Source organism: Vombatus ursinus, unplaced genomic scaffold (assembly GCF_900497805.2).
Source record: "Vombatus ursinus unplaced genomic scaffold, bare-nosed wombat genome assembly UNPS02004704.1, whole genome shotgun sequence".
Lineage (NCBI taxonomy): Eukaryota > Metazoa > Chordata > Mammalia > Diprotodontia > Vombatidae > Vombatus > Vombatus ursinus.
The window spans coordinates 2,166,580-2,189,353 of record NW_020944482.1 but is presented as its reverse complement, the minus strand read 5'-3'; the positions used below and the strand labels follow the sequence as shown (position 1 = coordinate 2,189,353).

The following is a 22,774-nucleotide window of genomic DNA, read 5'->3' as shown; positions in this document are numbered from 1 at the left end:
AGAATATAAATAGTTCATCCTTATAAGAATCTTTTCTGATTGTTCACTTGTGCTTACCTTTTTTCTCCTCTTGATTCCCGTATGTGTGTTTCTTTTCTTTTCTTTTCTTTTTTTTGGGGGGGGGGTTAGACAATGGGGTTAAGTGACTTGCCCAGGGTCACACAGCTAGTAAGTGTTATGTGTCTGAGGCCGGATTTGAACTCAGGTCCTCCTGAATTCAGGGCCGGTGCTCTATCCATTGTGCTACCTAGTTGCCCCCCATATGTGTGTTTCAAAGTAAATATGTACCCATTTGTTGTCTCCCCTGATAAAGTGTATGCCCCTTGAGGGCAAGGACTGTTTCGTCTTTGTCCATAGCCTTACACTGTACTGGGCACTTAATAAATGCTCTTTGATTTCCTCTTATGATATTTCTTCTTTTCCTTTTTTAATCTTTTATTCATTATCCATTCCATTCTGTTTGGAAGAAATTTTATGTTCATTTCAGGTGCTTCCATATTCATTTGAATATATTTTTTCTTCTAGCATTTCTGTATCCTTTCCTTAAGCAATATAATTTTTTCATTATTCTTATTTTCTTTGTTCATTTCTTTGAACTTTTTTTAAAAACATTTTTCAAAGGATTCTTTTGGTTTTGCTTTTCATTTTTTGCATTTTTTATTCTATTTTCGTTAGGGATATTGAGAAAGAAGGCTCCCTTTTGACCTTGCCTTCCTCTCTTTTCCTGGAAGTCCCTTTTTTTTTTTTTGGTGAGGCAATTGGGGTTAAGTGACTTCCCCAGGGTCACACAGCTAGTAAATGTCAAGTGTCTGCTTTGAGACACGAGTTGAACTCAGGTCCTCCTGACTCCAGGGCTGGTGCTTTCTGTACTGCACTACCTAGCTGCCCCTGGAAGTCCCTTTTTTGTTGAATTACTGTTTCTAATTACTGCTTCTCTTACAATTATTTTTCTAGTTTCCACTGTCTATGGTATATATTTTGACAAAGATACACACACATATATACACATACATATATACATATATACACATACATATATACATATACATATACATATGTGTGTGTGTGTGTGTCTTTCTCCCTTCCATTTTCATTTAAAGATCTCTTGACCAATTGTCATTAATGACTCCATTCTTGAATAAGAGCCTATATTTTACACCATAATATAAAAATCTATACCTCCTTCTGAGGCACCATTTTCTTAAACAGCTGTTCATTCCCAAAGTCAACTTTCTTTCCTTCAATTGCTCTAGTGATGAAATCACCACATATGACCTTATTACCTTTGCTTTCTTGCCTACAATTTCATAAGCCCTAAAATATTCTCTAGGTTTCTTCTGGTGGTATCATTTGTCCTCACATGACTAACAAGGCATGTGTAGTGGTTGTCAGATTGTACAATATTCAGAAAGTTGCTAGATCCTCACTATATACCCTTGGAAGATAGAATGCCTTTCTATTGCTAATCTAGACTCTTTCTGCTTTGAACTTAATAGATGACCTCTCTTAAAATGCTACCTGTGGAGACATATTCCTTTAGGAATGAGACCAATTTGAACTTTGGGTTTACATAACAGTTACTTGGCATTGGCAAAAAAAGAAACATCAGACATTCTATCCAGGCCACTGCAAAATTCCCTCTGCTCTCTATACTTGCTGGAATTGAAATCCTCTGTTCTATATCACTTTTTTTGGTAGCTTTCATAACCAATTCTCAATATAAGCTGTAACTTCCTGTCAAAGCCCCACTATGAAAAGAAGCTTAGCACAGTTATTGTCTGTGTAAAGGTCTAAAATAGAATTTGATTCTCAGTCACTTTGTACCTCTTCCTATCTCTTCTTATCTGTTCTACTGATGGATTTTAGAAACCTTCTCTTCTGCTACTTCTGCTACTTCTGTTGCTATGGGCACCCTGATAAGCCTTACTGACTTTCTAAAGAGATGACACTAGTTGGACCAACTATTTGTGATTGACAATTAACATTTTTTCTGCCAAAACTCCAATGAAAATGTACTTTATGTCATGTGGGCAGTTGTAGGTGTAGATCTGTTGCTCAGAAAAGAAGTCAGGTCTGGAAAGATATATTTGGTAGTAATCTGCATTAAATTTGTAGTTGAAGCCATAGGAGTAAATGATATTAAAGTCACAGAATTTTATATTTGAATCAGATTTTAGCAATCTCTCCATCTGGTCCAACTCCCTCATTTTACAGATGAGGGAACTGAATCTTAGAGTGAGAAAGAATTGAATTACCCAAGATAGCTAGGAGAACAGAAAAAAGGTAAAGGACAGAATCTTACAGAAGACTCATATTTAGAGATTAGGAAAAGGATGAGGAACTAATGAAGAAGACCAAGAAGGAATAGATAAGAACTAGTAGGATGTGGTGTCTTTAAGAATTTATTAAGCCTCTAGTTTTACACAGTACTTTTAGATATAATATATGTAGAGAAATACATATACAAAGTACCTGTGCTATATTGGAGAGAGATTAATCTAAGCTAGACAGGCTGACATGAATGTACACATATAAGACATACATGTAATGGAATAATGACATTAAGATGACAGAAATAAAAAAAGAAATACATATAGGATTTGTAGATCATTGTATATTAAGTACTGGGTAACAATGTGAAATCTACAATTGGGTTCATATTGGAGAGTAACTATTGGAGTTGTGTATTTTGCTTAAATGCAGTTATGAGTCAATATATGTTAGAAGTCAAAATGGAGTTTCAGAGACTATTCATATCATGATATACTTCTAATAAGAAGTTCTTATTATAAAGCATTTGATCTTCCAAAAGACACTTCCTCCACATCTTCAATTTCCCCCCTTCTCCTTCAGACAGAAGACAACTATAAGCTTTGACAAAACTTGGTAACAAAATTCTTTTGGCATTGTCCTACTGAATAGAAAACAATGGCTTTTTCTTCTGGCTTACTTCTAGATGGAAGATCAGATGCTCCACTTCCTCAGCATGGAGAGATGTTCTCCGATAGAACAGATGGTGCCATGGAAGATGAACATTTTACTGTCCACTTGCCTTCCCCTCCTGACTGCAGGAAGCAGTTACCTGAGATTAGCAAGGGCAAAGACTTCATCCGATGCTTGCCTGTCCACATCTCCAAATACATTTTAGGTAAGTCTATGACCTGCTTTGTAGATATAGTAATCAAGCAAACTCCTCCACAATTAGCCTTACTTGATCCAATTTGGGATTAATGAATCTATCCTATCTTTCAGGGCTTCTAGACAAAAAAACCCTGAACAAGTGTCTTCTTGTAAGCCGGCACTGGTCTATGCTGGTGGAGGAGGTCAAGAAGGATCAAGCAGCACACCAGCATGTTGAGAATGAGATCACACTCCTTCAGGTACTTCAAGCGCTGTCGGGAAAGAATTGGACCCATGCTTAATATTCCTAACTATAAGTAAATTCTCAGGGAGGGGACATGTTGGGATTTCTATCTTCATATCCACCATCTGGTAGATGTTACTATCTAGTATTATGGCTAACAAGGAGGGTCAGAAGTACATTAAAAATTATCTGTCTCTTTTTTAAAAAACTCAATTCTCCCATCATAACCATCAGCCTCTCAGAGTGACCAGTCTCCATCAGGAAGTCTTGATAATTGGTGGACAGGGTTCTTTAGCTTTCAGAAACCTCATAGAAATTATTTTCCCTCCTAAGATAGGAGAAAAAATACAGTGTAGATTGTGTAATAAGAGGATGATAAATGTTCAACTATATCAGTTTTATATGATATGCATTTGATCTTTATAGACTACAGTCTATTTAGAAGTTAAAATGTTTTTTCTCCCCTGATGATTGTCATTTCTTTGGTTTTTTTTTGTTTGTTTGTTTTACTTTTTAACCATTTATCCTATTCTAAAACCTTAAATAATTCACTCTTGGTAAGCTGAATGTCCTTTAAAAGAACTAAGTATGAAAAGGTAACCTTGGATTTGAGTGAGGTTCCCATATAGATGGCCATCAGGAGTCTTTTCTAGGCCAGTTTTGAAAACATTATTCCAGGCAACTGACTGCTATGTTCTGGGTGTTGCCTTTGCTATGCCATAAAGGAGAATAAGATACTAAAGATAATGTTATTTTGTTCTTATTTCAGGAGACCTATTCTAAAGGGCTGTACCCTAACTATGCCAGCAGACCTGGAATACCAGTTCCTAAGATAGATGAAGATGATAAAACTACTCACTCAAAAAGTTCAAAATGGAAACTGAAATCAAAGGTGTGTGACATCTGGTTGAGATGTTTGTTTTGTATTTCATTTTGTCATCAAAAACTAGATTAAAAATTTCTATGGGGAGGCAATGGAGTGAATTGGAAAATCGCTGGAATTAGTTAGTATACCTTTGATAATTGTTATTGCCACAAGCCAGCTCTCTGAACTCAAACTTCACTTCCATAGACTTGATTCCTCATTTTTAAATGAATTAAACTGCAATATTTGATACATGTTTAGAAAACAAGTATATGATAATAAGTGACATTTACATAGTAATTTATATATATTATCTCATTTGAACCACACAATAACCCTTTTTGTGAGACAAACATTATTGTTGCCATTTTATAGATGAGGAAATTCGGGCTCAGCAAGGTTAAATTATTTGCCCAATTTCACACAACTAATAATAAATATTGGAGGTAGGATTTAAAGCAGCAAAAGAGATCCAAAACAAGAAGCAATGCTAACATAAAATTAAGATTATTCTTAATCTCCAAAACAGAAGCCCACTGGTTGGTAAGTCCACAAGAAGTTGCTTGTCTGCACAAGTATAAGGAGTCATTTGTTTATTAGTTCATTTATTTAATAAATATTTATTATTTACTATATATGCAATGCACTAGAGTTGACACTAGGGGTAAGTACAAATATAAATAAGAAATAATTCCTGTCTTCAAGGAGACTATATATATATATATATATATACACACACACACACACACACACACACATATATATATGGGTGTGGGTGTGTGTACATATATTATATATATATATATATAAATAACTGAATATGGTATGTGTATAGAAAAGATACATATATAGAGGAATAAATACTTGAACTACACCAAAACTACAAGTTTTGTGTGAGCTTTGTGGCAGGTGTCACAGTGGATAGAGTTTGGATTTTCTGGACTTGGAATCAATATCTTAGTTTAAATATGGTCTCATGTATTTACTAACTATATAACCTTGGGCAAGTCATTTAACCTATATGTCCCTCGGTTTTCTCATCTGTAAAATGAGAGTGTTAATCACAGCATTTACTTCACAAGGTTGTTGGGATCGAATATAGTATGATATGTAATAAATGTAAAATGTTTTACAGACTTTAGGGAACTATATAAATGTTATCTATTATTATTGTTAATGTAAAACCACCCTATACACCTGATGTTGTGTAGGTGCACTTTTAGTGTGTCAAATTTTAAACTGGAAAAATAGCAAAATGCAGGTTGAAATGGGAAATGGAGGAGAGGCAACAGCAGAGACAGTCAGTAAATAGGATAACTAGCAGATGGAAACAGCAGCAGCAGATATGACAGTGATGACCAAATAGGAGAAAAGATGCTATACACAGACCTGGCATGACATTCCTGGACTCCAACATCCTTTATAGAACTTTATGGTGACTTTGGATCATAGCCAAAGGCTTCGGTATGCTAACATGAAGTGATCTTTACCATGCTGAGTAAAGAATGAAAGGTAGGTAGCTGCCTAGTGTAGTTCAGACTTCAAGTTGAAGCACTAATCCATTGCTTTGAACTTATGTGTCCTTCTCCCATTGTGTAAACAACAGAGGAGAAATGAAATGAGATTTGCCTCAGAGTCTCCCCTGGAGTCATATGGGGATGGTTGGTGAAAACAACTAAAATCTGTTCAACTTCTAGAATATTATCATGTTATTAAATTATCTTTAAATGTTGTTTTGCTTTAAATTCATGTCATCTGCCATGGTCTAGCAGAATATTTAGATGAATCATTATAGGTTCAAGGGAGGGAAAGGTGACTCTCTAGCAATCTTAAGTTTTCCCCTACTTTGTGGGTATTGAGAGTTATACTAATACCAGGATGGTGTTATGCAAGTTTAAAATAGTGCCATGGAAAGAACAATGGGTTTGGAGTCAGAAGAACTGAATTTAGGCCCTGATTTTTCCACTTAATAATACAATGTGTATTCTGGAACAACACAAAGGTGTTTCGGTTTTCTTATCTATAAAACATAAACCAGGCATGGTGATGCATGTCTGTAATCTCTGATACCAGGAAAACTGATGCTAGTGGTTAACTCTCACTTGAAATGTCTGAGCTGAAGTGGACTAAATGGATCAGATATCTGCACTAAGTCCAGCACCAATATGCTGAGCCGCTGGGAGTGAAGGGCCACCACGCTGCCTAAGAAAGAGTAAATTGGCCCAGGTCAGAAACAGAGCAGGTCAGGGTTCCCACGCTGATCAACAGTAGGACTGGGTCCATGCTGCTGTATTTCCAGCCTGAGTGAGATAGGGAGACCTAGCTAAGAAAAAAAAAGGTAGAGGAGAAGAAGAGTATACTAAATAACCTCTAAATTCCATTCCTGTTCTAAAGCTATGATCCTATGATTCTGCCTTTTGTAATGCATAATAGGCATTATATAATGACTAATGTAATTAGTATCCAGTTGGGTAAAGAAAGGTTAGATTCAATCCTGGAAATTTATCAATAATTACATCTCTGTGGCTCTTTTTGCCACCTACCTAAAGCCCCCCTGAGAACATCAGAATTTTGTTCTTTTCTAGCTCTCATGTGGATAAGCATCAGGGAGCAGTGAATTCGGATTAGGGAAGGAGGTTTGTACAATCCCATTGGGGGTTAAAATCAATGGGAAGGGGTGCATATAAGATGATAGGAGTGTGGTAGTCATTGAGGAATGAGGCTAGGCAGAGTATAATTTGATTAGAGGGAGGTTTTTTTGAGGGAGGCATGAGATTAAACTCTACAGGTTCTTTCCTGATGTGAATCCCAGGAAGCCTGCTTCAGAATAGGCAGGAGCAAGTGGAAATATGGAAACTTGGTCAGGAGGCCAGTGTGTCTTGCTTGATTTGGAGAGGGCCTTGGGAGGCAGAAACTAGAGTTGGTCTCGTCTTCAAAGGGTTATTTGGGTGTGGTGCTGGAAATAGTCCAGGGCAGGATCCGACCAAAGCAGATGGTAGACAGTAGAGAGGAGTTGATAGGAATCCAGTGTGTGGACATGTGGGGATGAGCAGGAGATGCCTTTTTTAAAAAAAAAGTATTTTTTTCCAATTACATGTAAAAATCTTTAGCATTCATTTTTTAAAAATTTGAGTTCCAAATTCTCTCTCTCCCTCCTCTCCACCCTGAGATGGCAAGCAGTTTGATACAGGTTATACATGTGCAGTCATGCAAAACATTTTCATATTAGTCATGTTGTAAAAGAAAACAAAGAACAAAAAAAACCCAAACCAAAAAAAAAAAAACCACCTCAAACCCAAACCCAACAACTCAAGAAAAATAAAGTAAATATTTATAGCAGCTCTTTTTGTGGTGGCAAAGAATTGGAAATTGAGGGCATGCTCATCAATTGAGGAAAGGCTAAACAAATTGTAGTATGTGATTGTGATGGAATGCTATTGTGTTATAAAAAATAATGAGCAGGATGCTTTTCAGAAAAACCTGGAAAGATTTACATGCACTGATACAAAGTGAAGTGAGCAGAACCAGGAGAATATTGTACATAGTAACAGCACTATTGTGCTATTATTAATGACCAACTGTGAATGGCTTAGTTATTCTCAGCAATACAATGATCCAAGGAAATTCCAAAGGCCTCATGATGAAAAATGTTATCCACTTCCAGAGAAAGCACTGGAGTCTGAATGCAGGTTGAAGCATACTTTTTTGCTACATGTCAACCAAGGGTCAAGAGCAAGAAAGGAGGTAGCTTAGGGTGGTAATTTCGGTGGGTAGGAGCTCTGAGCACTATTGTAAATATTTTTGAATGCTAAAATGGGTAGGTTCTCAAGATAGAACTTTGGAGTTCTATTACACAAAAAGTTAGAAAATACTATCATACTATCATAATATGATCTTATTACTGTAATACTATCTTATTATCATAATAATACTATCTTATTGTCGTAAATACTATTTTACTATCGTAAGATGAATCCCATTAGTTTTCTAGCTAGGGACATTCCAAATAGAAGTCTGTGATTTTTTTGTGAAATTCTTTGAGCACCACTTGTTTATGTAAATTCATGGTGATAGCTCCAGATAAAGTCATTAAAAGAGAAAGTAGGTGAGCAGGTTAATATAGTTGATATATGTCTCTAAGGACATTCTGTGGTTCTGTGTTTAGGAGGATCCTTAGCTTTTGATTCTGATCTCATTTAGGATAACCACAATGGCTTCAGTGGGTCTTTACTGACTTCTTACCAGCTGAAGTCCAACAAGTCCTTCCTAATTCAATCAATATGGACCATCAGTGTGGTATATTCTTGTAACAGCAAAGACTTTGCCAAAAGGGACCTAAAAGTCTTAACCTTCTTTTAACCTTTAGTTTATCCTTTGTTAGGTTGAATACAATATATGGGCAGCATACCAGGGTCAGGAGACTGTAACAGTCCAAATGGAAGAGAAAAATGTCTTTTGTGGCAACTATAACATCCGAATCCTTTCTGACAGGTATGTACTCAGGCAAAACATATTCCTTTGAATACAAGCAACTCCAAACACTATCATTTCTTCAGAGAAATAAAGTAGAAAATATATATACACATAAGCCTTGGGCATGAAGCATTTTAGGAATGAGGGTGAGAAAAAACATTGTAACAAAAGGTTAAAGAAGGGAAACCAACAATAAAAGTATAAAATTCAAGTATAGATACAAACAAGCCTTGAGTGAGAAGAATTTAAGTAGTTTCCTTGTCAAATCCAGAACTTTTTGAAAACAAATGTATGCACATCAGCTGAAAAAAAATGCATTTTCCTGGGGAAGGTATCCATATATTTACAATGGTCATAAATTCATATTTTGGACAAGAATGTATCATAAGAACTAGTGATAGTGTTTGGATTTATAAGCTTCTCAGGGGCAGGGACAGCTTTATTTTTGTCTTTGTATCTCGAGTCTAGTGTGGTATCTGGCACATAGAAGGAACTTCATAAATGCTTGTTGATTGATTTGGAGAACTCTCTCTTTTCCTCCTCAGAATTTTCTCTTAGTCTTCAGAATTTCATTCTTGAGAACTTCTTACTCTTCTTGGGCTGCCTTTTTAAATCCTTCTTTGTCTTTATATTTAACCCTTTCTTCTATTTTTCAGGTAATACTTTATTGTCCCTAATAACTGGAGAGTGCAGAGTGGAGAGAAGTTCCTCAAACCTCTTAAATTTTTCTTCTAGGAGGGAGACAGGGGGTAACTGGAGCATTTAGTATTGACTTGACTGTGGCACAAAGACAAACATGGAATACTCTATACACAATTCTCCCCAAATTTTCTTGTTAGTAGTTTTCACAACCAACTTCCCTGGAGAACTTCTGAGACAAACTTCTTGTAGGGTTTTTCAACTTCAGAATTGTCACTCTCTGCATTTCCTTAGCACTATGGCAGCCATACCCAACTTTACCCTCCTTATCTTACCTACTTCTTACTCCTGCTCTCCATTCCCTTTGTTCCTTTTCCTCCTTTAATTTGAATCTTAAATGCCTTTCATATTCCTTCCTATTTTCTTCTCCAGTTCAAGTTCTTTTTTCTTGATGAAACTCACTTCCTTGAGAAGCAGTGTGACATAATGGATAGATGCTGGACTAGATGCTGGACTTTTGGTCAAGAAGGGCTAGGTTTGAATCCTGCCTTTGACACAATTTAGCAGTTTTACTATTAGCAAATAATTTAACCCATTTGAGGGTCAATTTCCTCATCTCTAAAATGAGGACTACTTTACAATAACACCTGTAGTGCCTATTTCACAGGGTTGTTGTGAGACTCAAATGAGATATATAGAGTGCTTTGCAAATTTTAAAACATTATATAACTATCATTGTTGTTGTTGTTATTATTATTATTATCATCACTATGAATGTTCAAATCATAGGCTAGATGACCAGTTTTTGGGAAGTGCTGAAAAGGGTCTTCCTGTATCAGCAAGTGGGGTGCATGACTCTTTAGGTGCCTTTTAATTTACTTTTTATTACATCTTGGGATCTACAGGATACTTGTGTCCTTTTTAGGATATATAAACATAATTATTTCCCTTGTAGACTTTGTGACATTGCAGAGGAGGGATAGAAGCAATAGAGATGGTGGAAAGGTAGGGGGCAGATGGCATACTTGAAATATGGAAATGGAACTGTTTCTACTTCCACCAGATTTTGGAGGCTGCTTTTATGCTTTATGCTGTTTCCTTCTGATGGGTAAGACCACAGCACTTCTAGTTAGACAGTCATCAATACACATTGGCATGTCCTCTCCCTTATGATTAGTACTAATCTTATGGAAGGCATAGATTTTCCCAATTATTTCATTGATCAAATTCTTTGCATTAAAGTCATTATTCTCAAGTATTTCCCTTCTCCTTGACAACCTTTGCAGTGCTATATTATCACTGCTATCCTTTGCAAATAATGTTTTTTCCCCCTTTAAATCAAGATGGGACAATTCCAGGGTCATTCACTTTTGTGGTGGAAAATTTGTTGCAATGACTGTCAACCGAAAGATATTGCTGCTGGACATTAATCAAATACACGATGTGCCCACTTATTTTCGAGGACATGCAGGGAGTGTTCAGGCACTCATACTCTGTGAGAAAGAATCTTTCGTACTGAGTGGAAGTTATGATTTGAGTATCAGGTAAGTGGTTCCAGTGATAATAAAACCAACAACCTTTCTGTGTCCAAATCATTCTCTGGTGGCAAATTTGGTGCTGAGATAGATATTTATTCTTTCAGAATACTAGAGTGACTTGAAGTATACTATAGTAGGCTCTAAGGAAATGCAGCTAACTAGTTGATACATTGTGAGATAGCTAAATATGGAGACTTTCGAAAACATCAGATAGGAAAAATTGGATTTCCACCTTGAAACTGAATAATAATGGCTTCCATTTATGTAGTGCCTAATAACTAAACTGCACTTTCCTATGCATCATCTCATTTGATGAGTCCCAGTGAATATTTACAGTAAATGATAAAAATGTTATTATAACTATTTTACAAATGAGGGAAGTGAGGCCCAGAGAGATTTGTCCAAGATCACATAGCCAGTTAGTGGAAGATGTGAGACTATAAACTAGGTCTTCTACTTAAATGAACTGATGCAAAGTGAAATGAGCAGAACCAGGAGAACATTGTACACAATAACAGCACTATTGTATGATGGTCAACTGTGAATGACTTAGCTAATCTTAGCAATGCAATTGCAAAGACAATTCCAAAGGACTCATGATGAAAAACACTATTCACCTCTAGAGAAAGAACTGATGGAATCTGAATGTAGATTGAAGCGTATTTTTTTTTACCTTTATTATTCTTGTTTTTAGGGTCCGTGTTTTCTTTTGCATCATGGCTAATATGGAAATGTTTTACATAACAGCACATGAGTAATCTATATTAAATTATTTGCCTTCTCATTGGGGGGAGAGAAAGGGAGGGACTTAAAATTGAAAAAAACAATTACTAAAAATTTTGTTTACATATAATTGAGAAAAAATAAAATAAAAATGAAGTCCCCCCCCAAAAAAAAGAAACCAGTTCTTTTGATTCCAAGCTGAATACCCTTTCCATTTCAGTGTGAGAGGACAATACAATACAGAACTCAAATTCTGTCAGGGGCAAGTGAAAGGACATAAGATCATAAAGTTGAGAGTGATAAGGGACATTGGGGAATCATCTCATCTAATCCTCTCTTTTTACAAATGAGCAAACTGAGATCCAGGGAGGTTAAGTAACTTGCTGAAAACTATCTAGGGCAGTAGCAGCAGGTTTTTCTGACTCCACATTGAGTGTTATTTGTTTCTATACCAATTGATGAGGCCATTCATTTTCTTTCAAGAATGAAGTTACTAATATTTGCCCTTACTCCCTTTTCTAAAATATTGTAAGAGTTTACAAGAAGCATTTGGAGCTTTTTTTTTTTTTTGGTGAGGCAATTGAGGTCAAGTGATTTTCCCAGGGTCACACAGCTAGTAAGTGTCATGTGTCTGAGACTGGATTTGAACTCAGGTCCTTCTGACTCAAAGGCCAGAGTTTTATCCACTGCACCACCTAGCTACTCCCTTAATTGGAACTTCTTAAGAGAAAAATTTGTAGTGCTACAGTTATTGTCTGAGGATCAGATTCTTCTCAAGCCAAGACCTTAAACATTAAACTTATTATTGATAATTCAAGGGCTCTGCCAAACTATCAGCCTAAAGAAACTGACTGAATATTGTCTTATAAAATCTTAAAAATGTTATTTTTTGGCTTTATTTCTGCAGATATTGGAACACTGAATCTGGGCTTTGTACAAAAATCTTTAATGGCCATACAGGCACCATCACTTGCTTGGATTTACATGAGAATAAACTTGTGTCAGGATCAAAGGACTGCCAGGTGAAAGGTCAGAAATACATATTTTGAATTGGTCTTTCAAAAATTTTTCTAAATCTTGTGTTGTCATAATACTTTTAGGCCTGTCAAATTTGTACGGATCCTTCCATTCTCTCATTGATTGATTGATTCAACAAATATCAATTAAGCAATGATTTTGTGCAGCATTCTGTGGGAGGACTGCGAGAGGTACAAAGTTTAGATAAACACAGTCCTTACTCTCATGGAGTTTACATTTTAGTAGGGATAGAAGTTAGATATAGATAACTATAACATGTAATATTATTTGGTACATGAATAATAACATTGCAAAACAAGGTGCTATAGATTCATAGAATCATAAAATTTTAGAGTTGGATTTTGTAGTTACTTATCATCCTCCAAGGTTTGCATCATAACTGGTATAGGCATATACATGTACATGTCATACACAATTAGGAATACATCTTATGATGTGCAGGTTTACTTCTAATTTTTCTTTTCCCCAAACTTGCTTACCTGGCCATAGTTATGGCCATTTTGGAGGGTAAAATGGAAATGACTGGAGGTGTCAGGGTAAAGTCATAGACCCCGGGAGGGTAGGACAGGACTTGGGAACTGAACAAGGAATGGCAGAGGCATGTGCCTTAGCATTAGGCTTCTCAGGTTGGGACATGTGGCACAAGTTGAGAAGATAATCATAGAGTTTTAGTTCTGGAAGAGATATTAGAGTCTACCTCCCCCATTTTAGGGGATAAGGAAACTGAAAACCAGAGAAGCTAAGTTATTTGCCCAAGGTCACACGGTTAATAAACGCAAGAGTGAGACTTGAAATCTAGTCTCCTGATTCAGAACTCAATTTTTGTTCCACTAATTCTCACTGTCTTTCTGAAGTCCCTACTGTTCAGCTTACCAAAAATAGAGTATAAATTTTAATTTAAAGCCCAAGAATTATGGATTTTGTGGGTGTTGCTTTAGTCCAGGGTTCTTTTTATAGGAAAGAAATTAATTTGATCTTTGTTTTTAAAATATTTATTTATATCTCTTGGCTTTTTATCACCTTAATTTTCATATTTATTGTTTCCCATACCCTGGGAGGCATTCCTTGTAACAAATATTTTTTAAAATAAAGAGAGAAAAAAGTAGCTCGGGAAAACCAATGAACACATTAACACCTGAATAAATCTGAGAGGACATGCAATATTCTTCACTCACAATCATCAAAGAAGGGAGAAAGATGCATTTTTTTCAGCTCTTCTTCAGTGAAGCTTGGTCATTATAATTATAAAAATTCAGTTTTGTTGTTGCTGTTGTTGTTTTCCTTTCCATTTTCATTGTTGTAGTCATTGTGAATATTGTTTTCCTGTTTCTGCTTCCTTCATTTTGTACGTCTTCCAATATGCATTTCAGTGGACATCATACTCATTATTTCTTGGACTACAGTAATATTCCACTATATGTGTATATAGGCATTCAGTCAGTTAGTCAATAAATATTTATTAAGCTCCTGCTATGTACCAGGACCTGTAAAAAATGGGATTTTCATTGGGACATGAAGGAAGCCAGGAAAGCCAGTAGGCAGAAATGAGGAGGGAGGGCATTCCAGGCATGTGGGACAATCAGAGAAAATGTTCAGAGCTGAGAAATAGAGTATCCTGTTCAAAGAACTTGCAAAAAGAACAGTGTCACTGGATCAAAGAGTGTGGAGTAAAGTGGAAGAAGACTAGAAAAGTGGAGAAGGTGGGAAGGCTAAAGTAGTTTGTATTTGATCTCGGAGAGACAAGAAGCCACGGGAGTTTATTGGCTGGCAGAGTGGGGAAGGGGAGGGTGTAACATGGTCAGACCAGAACTTTAGGCAAATCACTTTGGCAATTGAATGGAAAATAGATTGAAGTGGGGAGAGACTGAAGGCAGGCAAACCCATCAGTAGTCTATTGCAGTAGTGAAGCAATGAGAGCCTACAACAGGTTGGTGACAGCATCACAGGAGAGGAGGCATATTCAAGAGATGTTGCAAAGTTGATATCAATAGGCTTTGACAACAGATTGGATATGGGGGATGAGAGATAATGAGGAACCAAGGATGACACCTCAGTTGCAAAGCTAAGGGAGTGGAAGGATGGTATTTTTTTTGATAGTAATAGGAAACTTTAGAAGGCAAGAGTGTTTAGGGGGAAACATGAATTCAGTACTGGACATATTGAGTTTAAGATGTCTATTGGTCATCCAGTTTGAGAGAGGTTAGGGCAGAATAGATAGATATGAGAATCATCAACATAGAGATAATAATTAAATCCATGGAAGCTGGTGAGATCACCAAGTGAATTAGTATAGAGGAAAAATAGAAGAGGGCCCAGGATAGAACCATATAGGACACCTGTGACAAGAGGCATGACTTGGATGAGGATCCAGCAAAGGAGACCAAGAAAGGTCCTGAACCTGAAGGTCACACCTGAATGATCTGACAAAATGAAGAACCAGGAGAGAGTGGTGTTCCAAAAAACTAGAGAGTGGCGTATCAAGGAGTAGGAGGTGAACAATAGCGTCAAAGATTACAGTATTTTTTTTCATTTTATGGTGTGACTTTTAATATTCAGTTCATGTGGCCATTTGAGAATATTGTGGTATAAGATGTTGGTCTGAACCTAATTTCTGCTTTCCAATTTTTTCAGAGATGTTGTAAAATAAGAAGTTTTCCCCCAAGTAATTTAAATTCTTTATTGAACACTTAATTATTGAGTTCAATTTCTGATTTTTTTTCCACTGATGTACTTTTCTCTTTTATATCTAGTACTAAATAATTTTAACGATAGCTACTTTGCAATATAATATGAAGTCTAGAAGTATTATTACCTCTTCATTCTCGTTTTTAAAAAAATCTTTTCCTATGTTTAATATGATTGTATATGTATAGCCTCTATCAGATTGCTTGCTGTCTTGGAGATGGGGGAGAAGGGAAGGGTTAGGAGAAAAAAATTTGGAACTCAAGATCTTATAAAAATGAATGTTGAAAACTATCTTTACATATAATGGGGAAAGATAAAATGCTATTAAATGGAATAAAAAAAGTTTTTCCTTTGAGATTCCAGACCTTTTGTTCCTCAAAGTGAATTTCATTATTAACATTTATATAGTACTTTCAGGTTTACAAAGCATTTCATATTCATATATACATATATATATATACATATACACACACATATATATATACACACACACATATATATATATATACACACACATACACACACATAAATATTTCATTTAATCCTCACAGAAACCCTGTGAGGTTATCCCAATTTTACAGATGAGGAAACTGAGGCTTGGAGAGGTTGTGACATTCAGACATGACAACATACTATCTGTTACACAGACAGTAAATGTCTGAGGAAAGATGTGATCTTTCAAGTCAAGTCTTCCTGACTCCAAGTTTGAAACTCTATTCATTCTACTACCTAAGTGCTTATTATTTTATCCAACTCTGTAAAGTAGTTAGGTACATAAAGTAAGTATAAAATTATTCTGAGAAAAAGAATAATGTTGCCATGAAGGCAAACCATGTTACTGTCTAGTTCTTGACATTTTTTAGCTTTATGAACACACAGATATGTTTTGCATTAAATATTTTGTTTAAATATTGTATTAAATATTTAATATATCTCTAAGTCTGTGAATTATTTTAGGCTGTAACATCATTTTTATTATATTGGCATGGTTTAACCAATGCCAATATGGCAAACAATGCCAACATCGGCATTGAACAGCTTTCCATCTGTTTAAGTGTTTATTGCTTCAAGGGTGTTCAAGGGTTGAACAATCAGTCTTCTGGTTTCAGTCCCCTAACCCCCATTCTCACAGGCAGATTGAGTTCCCTGTGGTTGGCTGGCTACTTCTCTCTTTGGGATTCTAATGTCTAGTAATATAGCTCATGAATCTTTATCGACCTCGTTGATTACCAGCCAGTCAGACTTATTTAGCTTCTAGAAAAAGGCATTTATTGAGATGGTATAGTAAGGACAGTTGGTACAAAAAATTGTCAAAAGTCTGTAACATTTCCCTTTGCACATACAAAGGTCTCTGTGAACCTTAGAAAATATATCCGGTTAAGGAATCCTGGTTATTGGATGTCTTATTCTCCCTTCATGGAAGCGTCATGAAGTCCCCCCCTTTTGTAGGTTTCCACTGGACTCCCAAGGTCAGTGACCTTATAGAGTTTGGGACTTGAAGGAGGAGACAGAAATTCTCTTTCTCTGCCCCCTCCCAAGTGATATTTTTTAAAATCAGGAATTTGGCTGTAGTGCTTTACTAGGCTGGTCTTTATTGGAATGATGGATTCTAAACTGGCTTGCTTTTTTATGCAGAAGCCATTTTCTCGGTGGAATCATTTGTTTTCATTCAATTTATACCTACTTGACAGCTCTGATTCATTGACTGAATCTATACTTCCACCAAAGAAGTAATTTCACCTGATAATGACATCAGAAATTATAATCTTTGTAAGTTATATTAATTAGGACTGGAGGGTATGGGATAAACATGTGTCTTAAGTATGTCTTGGTAGAGCAACTGCCAGGTACTTTATGCATTCTGTAGTCATTTTGAATGGATCTTTCCTTTCTATTACGCCATCCTAGATTTTGTTCTTGCTATTTAGAAATGATGATTTTTGTGGTGTTACTTTATTTTTCCTTCCATTTTACAGACATTATTAATAGAATCAATTAGTTTTCTTCTAGGTGCTCTGAAATTTCTAAATAAATCTTCATATTATTAGCAAGTAAGAATAGCTTTTCTTCACTTAGCCCATATCTACGCCTTTAATTTTTTTTCTCTAGTAATTGCTAGAACATTTAGAACTATGTCAAATTATGAGGAAAGTGAACATCTTGCTATATTCCTGTATTTATTGGGAAAGTGTCTAATGTTTCCCTACAGCAAATAATAATGTTCAGTTTTGCTGGATATTACTCTTGATTATAAGCCTTTTTTTCTTTTTGCCTTTTGATATATTTTATTTGAAGATTTCCTTTCCTTTCTCCTGTACTTACAGCATAGTCTTATGTAATCCTGACTGTGGTTCCTTGTATTTAAACTCTTTCTTTCAGGATTTTGCAGTATTTTTTCATTAACCTGGGAGTTCTGTATTTGGGTTATAGCATTTCTGCTCCCTCCTGTCACTCCCCCCCACCTCCCCTCAGGATTTTTTTCCAGACATCTACTTGTGGATTCTTTTGTAATATCCAGTTGTTATAGCCTTATATGGCTTGGGCTCATAGGAATTCTGCACTTGGAAGTGTAGTTATAAAATGGCTTGTTCTTATGCCACCAATTAGAAAGCAAAATTCTCTAATAATGGGCTAAAGATTAAGCTCTCAGCCCTGCACTAAGAAAAGTCATGACCTCCTGCATGGCTCCCATTGCCCTCATGCTGCAGGAAAAAAAAAGAGGGGGGAAACAATCAACATAAGGATGGATAACTACAGGTGTTTATAAGAAATATTATTAATTTTTGTTTTTTTGCTTTTTAGTGAGGCAATTGGGGTTAAGTGACTTGTCTGCCAGGGTCACACAGCTAGTAAGTGTCAAGTGTCTGAGGCTGGATTTGAACTCAGGTCCTCCTGACTCCAAGGCCAGAGCTCATCTACTTCGCCACCTAGCTGCCCCTATTAAATGCATTTTTAAAAGAATTTTTTAAAACACAAAAGTGAAAGTAAGGCTGGAGTTGGGTAGGGCCTGCCATTTCTACATAGCTGCTTTTTTTTTCTTCTTCTTAGCATTCTTGTTTCTGGAGTAAGCACCAACAATTAAAAAAAAAAAAACAACCAGGCACACACCTCTCCAATTGTCCATTTAGGGGTCATCTCTCATAGTCTTGAAGAGGGAAAATGCAGATATAGCAGAAACCATCCACTGCCATGGTTGTGGGCTGCTGCCATTGGATAACAACCACTTTTCACTTCTCCTTTCTTCATTCTCAAGGAGGTTTTTAAAACTTACAAACAAACAATGAAATAAATGAGTTAACAGCTAACTTGATTTATAAAAAGAAAGAAAACCAAATTATCAGTGTCAAAAAATGTAAATGGTGAATTCACAACCAGTAAGAAAAAATAAGTTAGTAGGAGCTATTTTGCCCAACTATATGCCAATAAAAGTGACTGTCTAAAAGAAATGGTTACATATTTGTCAAAAATCAATTGCTCAGATTAACAACAGGAAATAAAGTACATAGATAACCCTATCTTAGAAAAACAAATTGAACTGACCATAAATAAACTACTTCCCTACCCGGCAAAAGCTCCCCACCAAGGACCAGATGGATTTATAAGAAAATTCTACCAAACATTTAAAGAACAATTAATTGTAAAACCCCATAAATTGTTTGAAAAGATAGGTAAAGAATGGGTCTGACTAAATTCCTCCTATGATACAAATAAGATATTTATTTAACACCTAAATCATAGAGAGTAAAAACAGAGACAGAAAACTATAGACCAGGGGTGGGGAATAAGGGGATTTGATTTGTGAAGTTTAGGTTAAAAAGTCACACTTGAGAACCTAGAGGGACACATGTGGCCTCGAGGCCACAGGTTCCCCACCCCTGCTATAGACCAATATCTCTAGTGAATATGGATGAAAACTTCTAAATAAAATATCAGCAAGGAGGCAAATCACAAAAAATATACAGTATGACCATGCTGGATTTATATCAAGAATGCCAAGCTAATTCAATATTGGGAAAACTATAAAGAGAACTGACCATATTAATTACAAAAACAACAAAAATAATATTTTTGATACATGCAGAAAAAGCTTTTGAAAAATAAAATGCCCATTCCTGTTTAAAAAAAAAAACATCAGAGAGCATAGAAATAAACAGAACTTTCCTTAAAATAATAAGTAAAAATAAGAGCCTACATTATCAGTGATACAGAAAAGTTAGAAGCATTTTTTAGTAAGATCAGGGTAAAGGTGTCCGTTATCACCATTACTATTAAACATAGTGTTAGAAATACTAACTATCGTAGTAAGAAAAAGAAATTGAAAGAATAAGCATAGAGGAAACAAAATTATCACTTTTTGCAGATGATATGACAGTTGACTTAAAGAACCCTAGAGAGTCATCTAAAAAATAAACTGAAACAACAACTTCAGCAAAGCTGTAAGATATAAAATAAACCTACACAGATCATCAGCATTTCTGTATACTACCAATAAAATCCAGCAGGAAAAGACAAAAAAAGAAATTCCATTTAAATCAGCTATAAAAAAATATAAAACTAGTTGGGAGAATACCTGCCTAGATGTACATAACAACTATATGATACTCTTTACATAAAGACAGATCTAAATAATTACAGAAGTATTAATTGTTCATAGGTGGCCAAGTCAATATAATAAAAATGACAATACTACCTAAATTAATTTACTCATCAGTGCCAGACCAATCAAGCTACCAAAGACTTACTAGAGCTAGAAAAAAAAAGTCAAATGGAAGAACAAAAGGTCAAGACTATCAAGAGAATTAATGAAAACAAATAGGATGGAAGGAGGACTAGTAGTACTAGATCTCAAACTATGCCACAAAGTCATAATCATCTAAACAGTTTGGTACTGGGTAAGACATAGAGATCAGGTATACAATATAACTAAACTAATGAGCACTGTAGCCTGGTGCTTGATAAACCCAAACATCCAAGCTACTGGGACAAGAGAATACTTTTTTGACATAAGCTGTTGGGAAAACAGGAGTAGTCTGGTAGAAACTAATTATAAACCAACATCTCACTGTATATAAATATAAGCTCTAAATGGGTACATGATTTAGACATAAAGTATAATATCATGAGTAAATTCGAGGAGTATAGAAGAAATATCTGTCAGATCTATGAGTAGGGAAAAAGTTTATGACCAAACAAGACACAGGTTCACAGTAGGTAAAATGGACAACTTTGATTACATAAAATTAAAAATATTTTGCATTAAAAAGCCAATACAGCTAAAATTAGAAGAGAAGCAGGGAAATTGAGGGGGGAAGCGGGGAAATTGCTTTGCAGCAAGTTTCTCTGGTAAAGGTTTCATTTCTAAAATATATTGAGAACTGATTCAAATGTTTAAGAATAAGAGCCATTTCCCAGTTGGTCAAAAAACATGAATAGATAGTTTTCAGAAGAAGAAATCCAAGCTATCAATAGCCATATGAAAAGATACTCTAAATTGTTAATAATTAGATAAAAGCAAATTAAAACAACTCTGAGGTACCATCTCAGTCTTCTTATATTGGCAAGATGACAGAAAAAGGAAAGTGAAAAATGCTCGAGGGTCTATGGGAAAAATACATTAAAATTCATGCTAGAGGAGCTGTGAACTGGTCTAGTCATTCTGGAAAGCAATTTGGAATTATGCCCCAAAAGTTATTAAAATGTACATACCCTTTGACCAAATAACACCACCCACAGTAAGACTGAAGAAAGAGGGGCTTTATGCACAAAAATATTTATAATAGCTCTTTTTTGTGGTGGTAAAAAATTGGAAACTGAGGGAGGTGCCCATCAATTAAGGAATGACTGAACAAGTTATGGTACGTAAATGATCGAATTCTAAGTAATTGAATTCTATAAGAAAGGATGAAGGGGAAGTTTCAGAGAAACTTGGGAAGATCTGTATGAACTGACACAAAGTGAAGTGAGCAGAACCAGGATAACAATTTATATGATAATGCTGATATTGTAAAGACAAGCCACTTTGGAAGACTTAAGAATTGTGATCAACACAACCACCAACTACAATTCCAGAAAACTCATGATGAAACATACTACTATCCACCTCCAGATAGAGAAGTGAAAGACTAAGGTTGCAGATTAAGGGTTTTTTTTTTTTTTTAGCATGGCTAACGTGGGAATTCATTTTGTTGGATGAACATGTTTGTAATAGGTTTTGTTTTTCTTGCTTTCTCAATGGGGGTAGGGAGAAGTAAGAGGGAAAGAATTCAGAGATGAAAATAAAATAAAATTGAATTAAAAAAACCAGTAATGTGCCATTAGAAGACTGGCACTTGAGTCCTTTGTCATCTCCATGTTGCTACTTGGCTTGTATTACATCATGTAGCCCTTCATCAGCCATCTGCTTTCTTCAGCAGTCATCCACAGACAACTGAGGCAAAGGAGGTTGGTTCATGAAAGTGAGATTCATGTATGCTACTGGAATGCAGTCTGGTGGAAGTCCTAGACTTTCCAATCTATTAGAACCAGAAAACAAAATGAAAATAGAAGCTAGTTAGGAATGTGTAGGAGAGTGCCACAAGAAGGTGTTAGGACAATGTACTGTGGATGTACTATGTAAATTGTCAGTCACGTGAGCATAAGTTACCAGAAAAAATTGAGGTAGGAAAAAGTTACTGGATATTGATTTGTGAAATTTCCCCTTCCCCCAATGTGAGATGGAGGAAGCCTTTAATAAAAATAATGACTTTACACAATCAGTAAGCAATTATATATTAAAAGCACTTACTATGTGCCAGTTCTTGTGCTAAGCAAAGGGGGTACAGCAATGGGGAATCAAACTTGAAAACACATTGGGGCTTTCACCTGTTCAAAATGTTAAGGTAAAACTTTGACCAGATGCAACAGACAACAAATGTTGATGTACACTGACTGATGTACATTGTTCAGGGTATATACTACTTGGGTTATGTTTTCTACTTTCTGTTATAAGCTATTTATTCATCTACTTTTTTCCTTAAGAGATCCAATTTCAGTTTTTACCTCTTGCTTCATTACTTCCACCCATTTTTAGAGTCCCTGTAGTCAAGCTACTTTTTTCCTGAGATTACACTTGTACTGATTGGAGAGTTAGTCTTTTGGGTTGAATTCATTGCATTAGGCATTTTCTTCTGTTCACTTATGTCTCCAAACTCAGTTCCTAAATTGGACTTTGTTCTAGGCCAGGCTCTACCCCTTCCTGTACTTTTGAATGGAATGACTAGGTCTTAGTTCGGTCCCTACTGCAGTCTCAATGATGGTACCATTGCCCTGCTATAATTATGGATAGGGCCTAGTTCTGACCTTTTTCTGCTTCTGTCTCCTGCTGGCTCATTGATGGTGCTGACCTCAGCCCCATCTCCATCTTTTTTCCTTTGAGAACTAGCTTTGCTGTCTGATGTGATCTTCTCAGGC

The 22,774-nt window shown here is 35.8% G+C and overlaps 1 protein-coding gene across 1 annotated transcript in view; it reads left to right on the top strand.

The window, feature by feature from the left end:
* The window catches only part of CDRT1 (CMT1A duplicated region transcript 1), an 85,456-nt gene that overhangs the window by 16,350 nt on the left and 46,332 nt on the right, over positions 1-22,774 (top strand). Inside the window, exons 3-8 of the mRNA XM_027840564.1 lie at positions 2,957-3,148; positions 3,253-3,380; positions 4,134-4,256; positions 8,611-8,720; positions 10,685-10,885; positions 12,510-12,631. Of these exons, the coding sequence (XP_027696365.1) occupies positions 2,957-3,148; positions 3,253-3,380; positions 4,134-4,256; positions 8,611-8,720; positions 10,685-10,885; positions 12,510-12,631 (876 nt within the window). The remainder of the gene's footprint in view (positions 1-2,956; positions 3,149-3,252; positions 3,381-4,133; positions 4,257-8,610; positions 8,721-10,684; positions 10,886-12,509; positions 12,632-22,774) is intronic.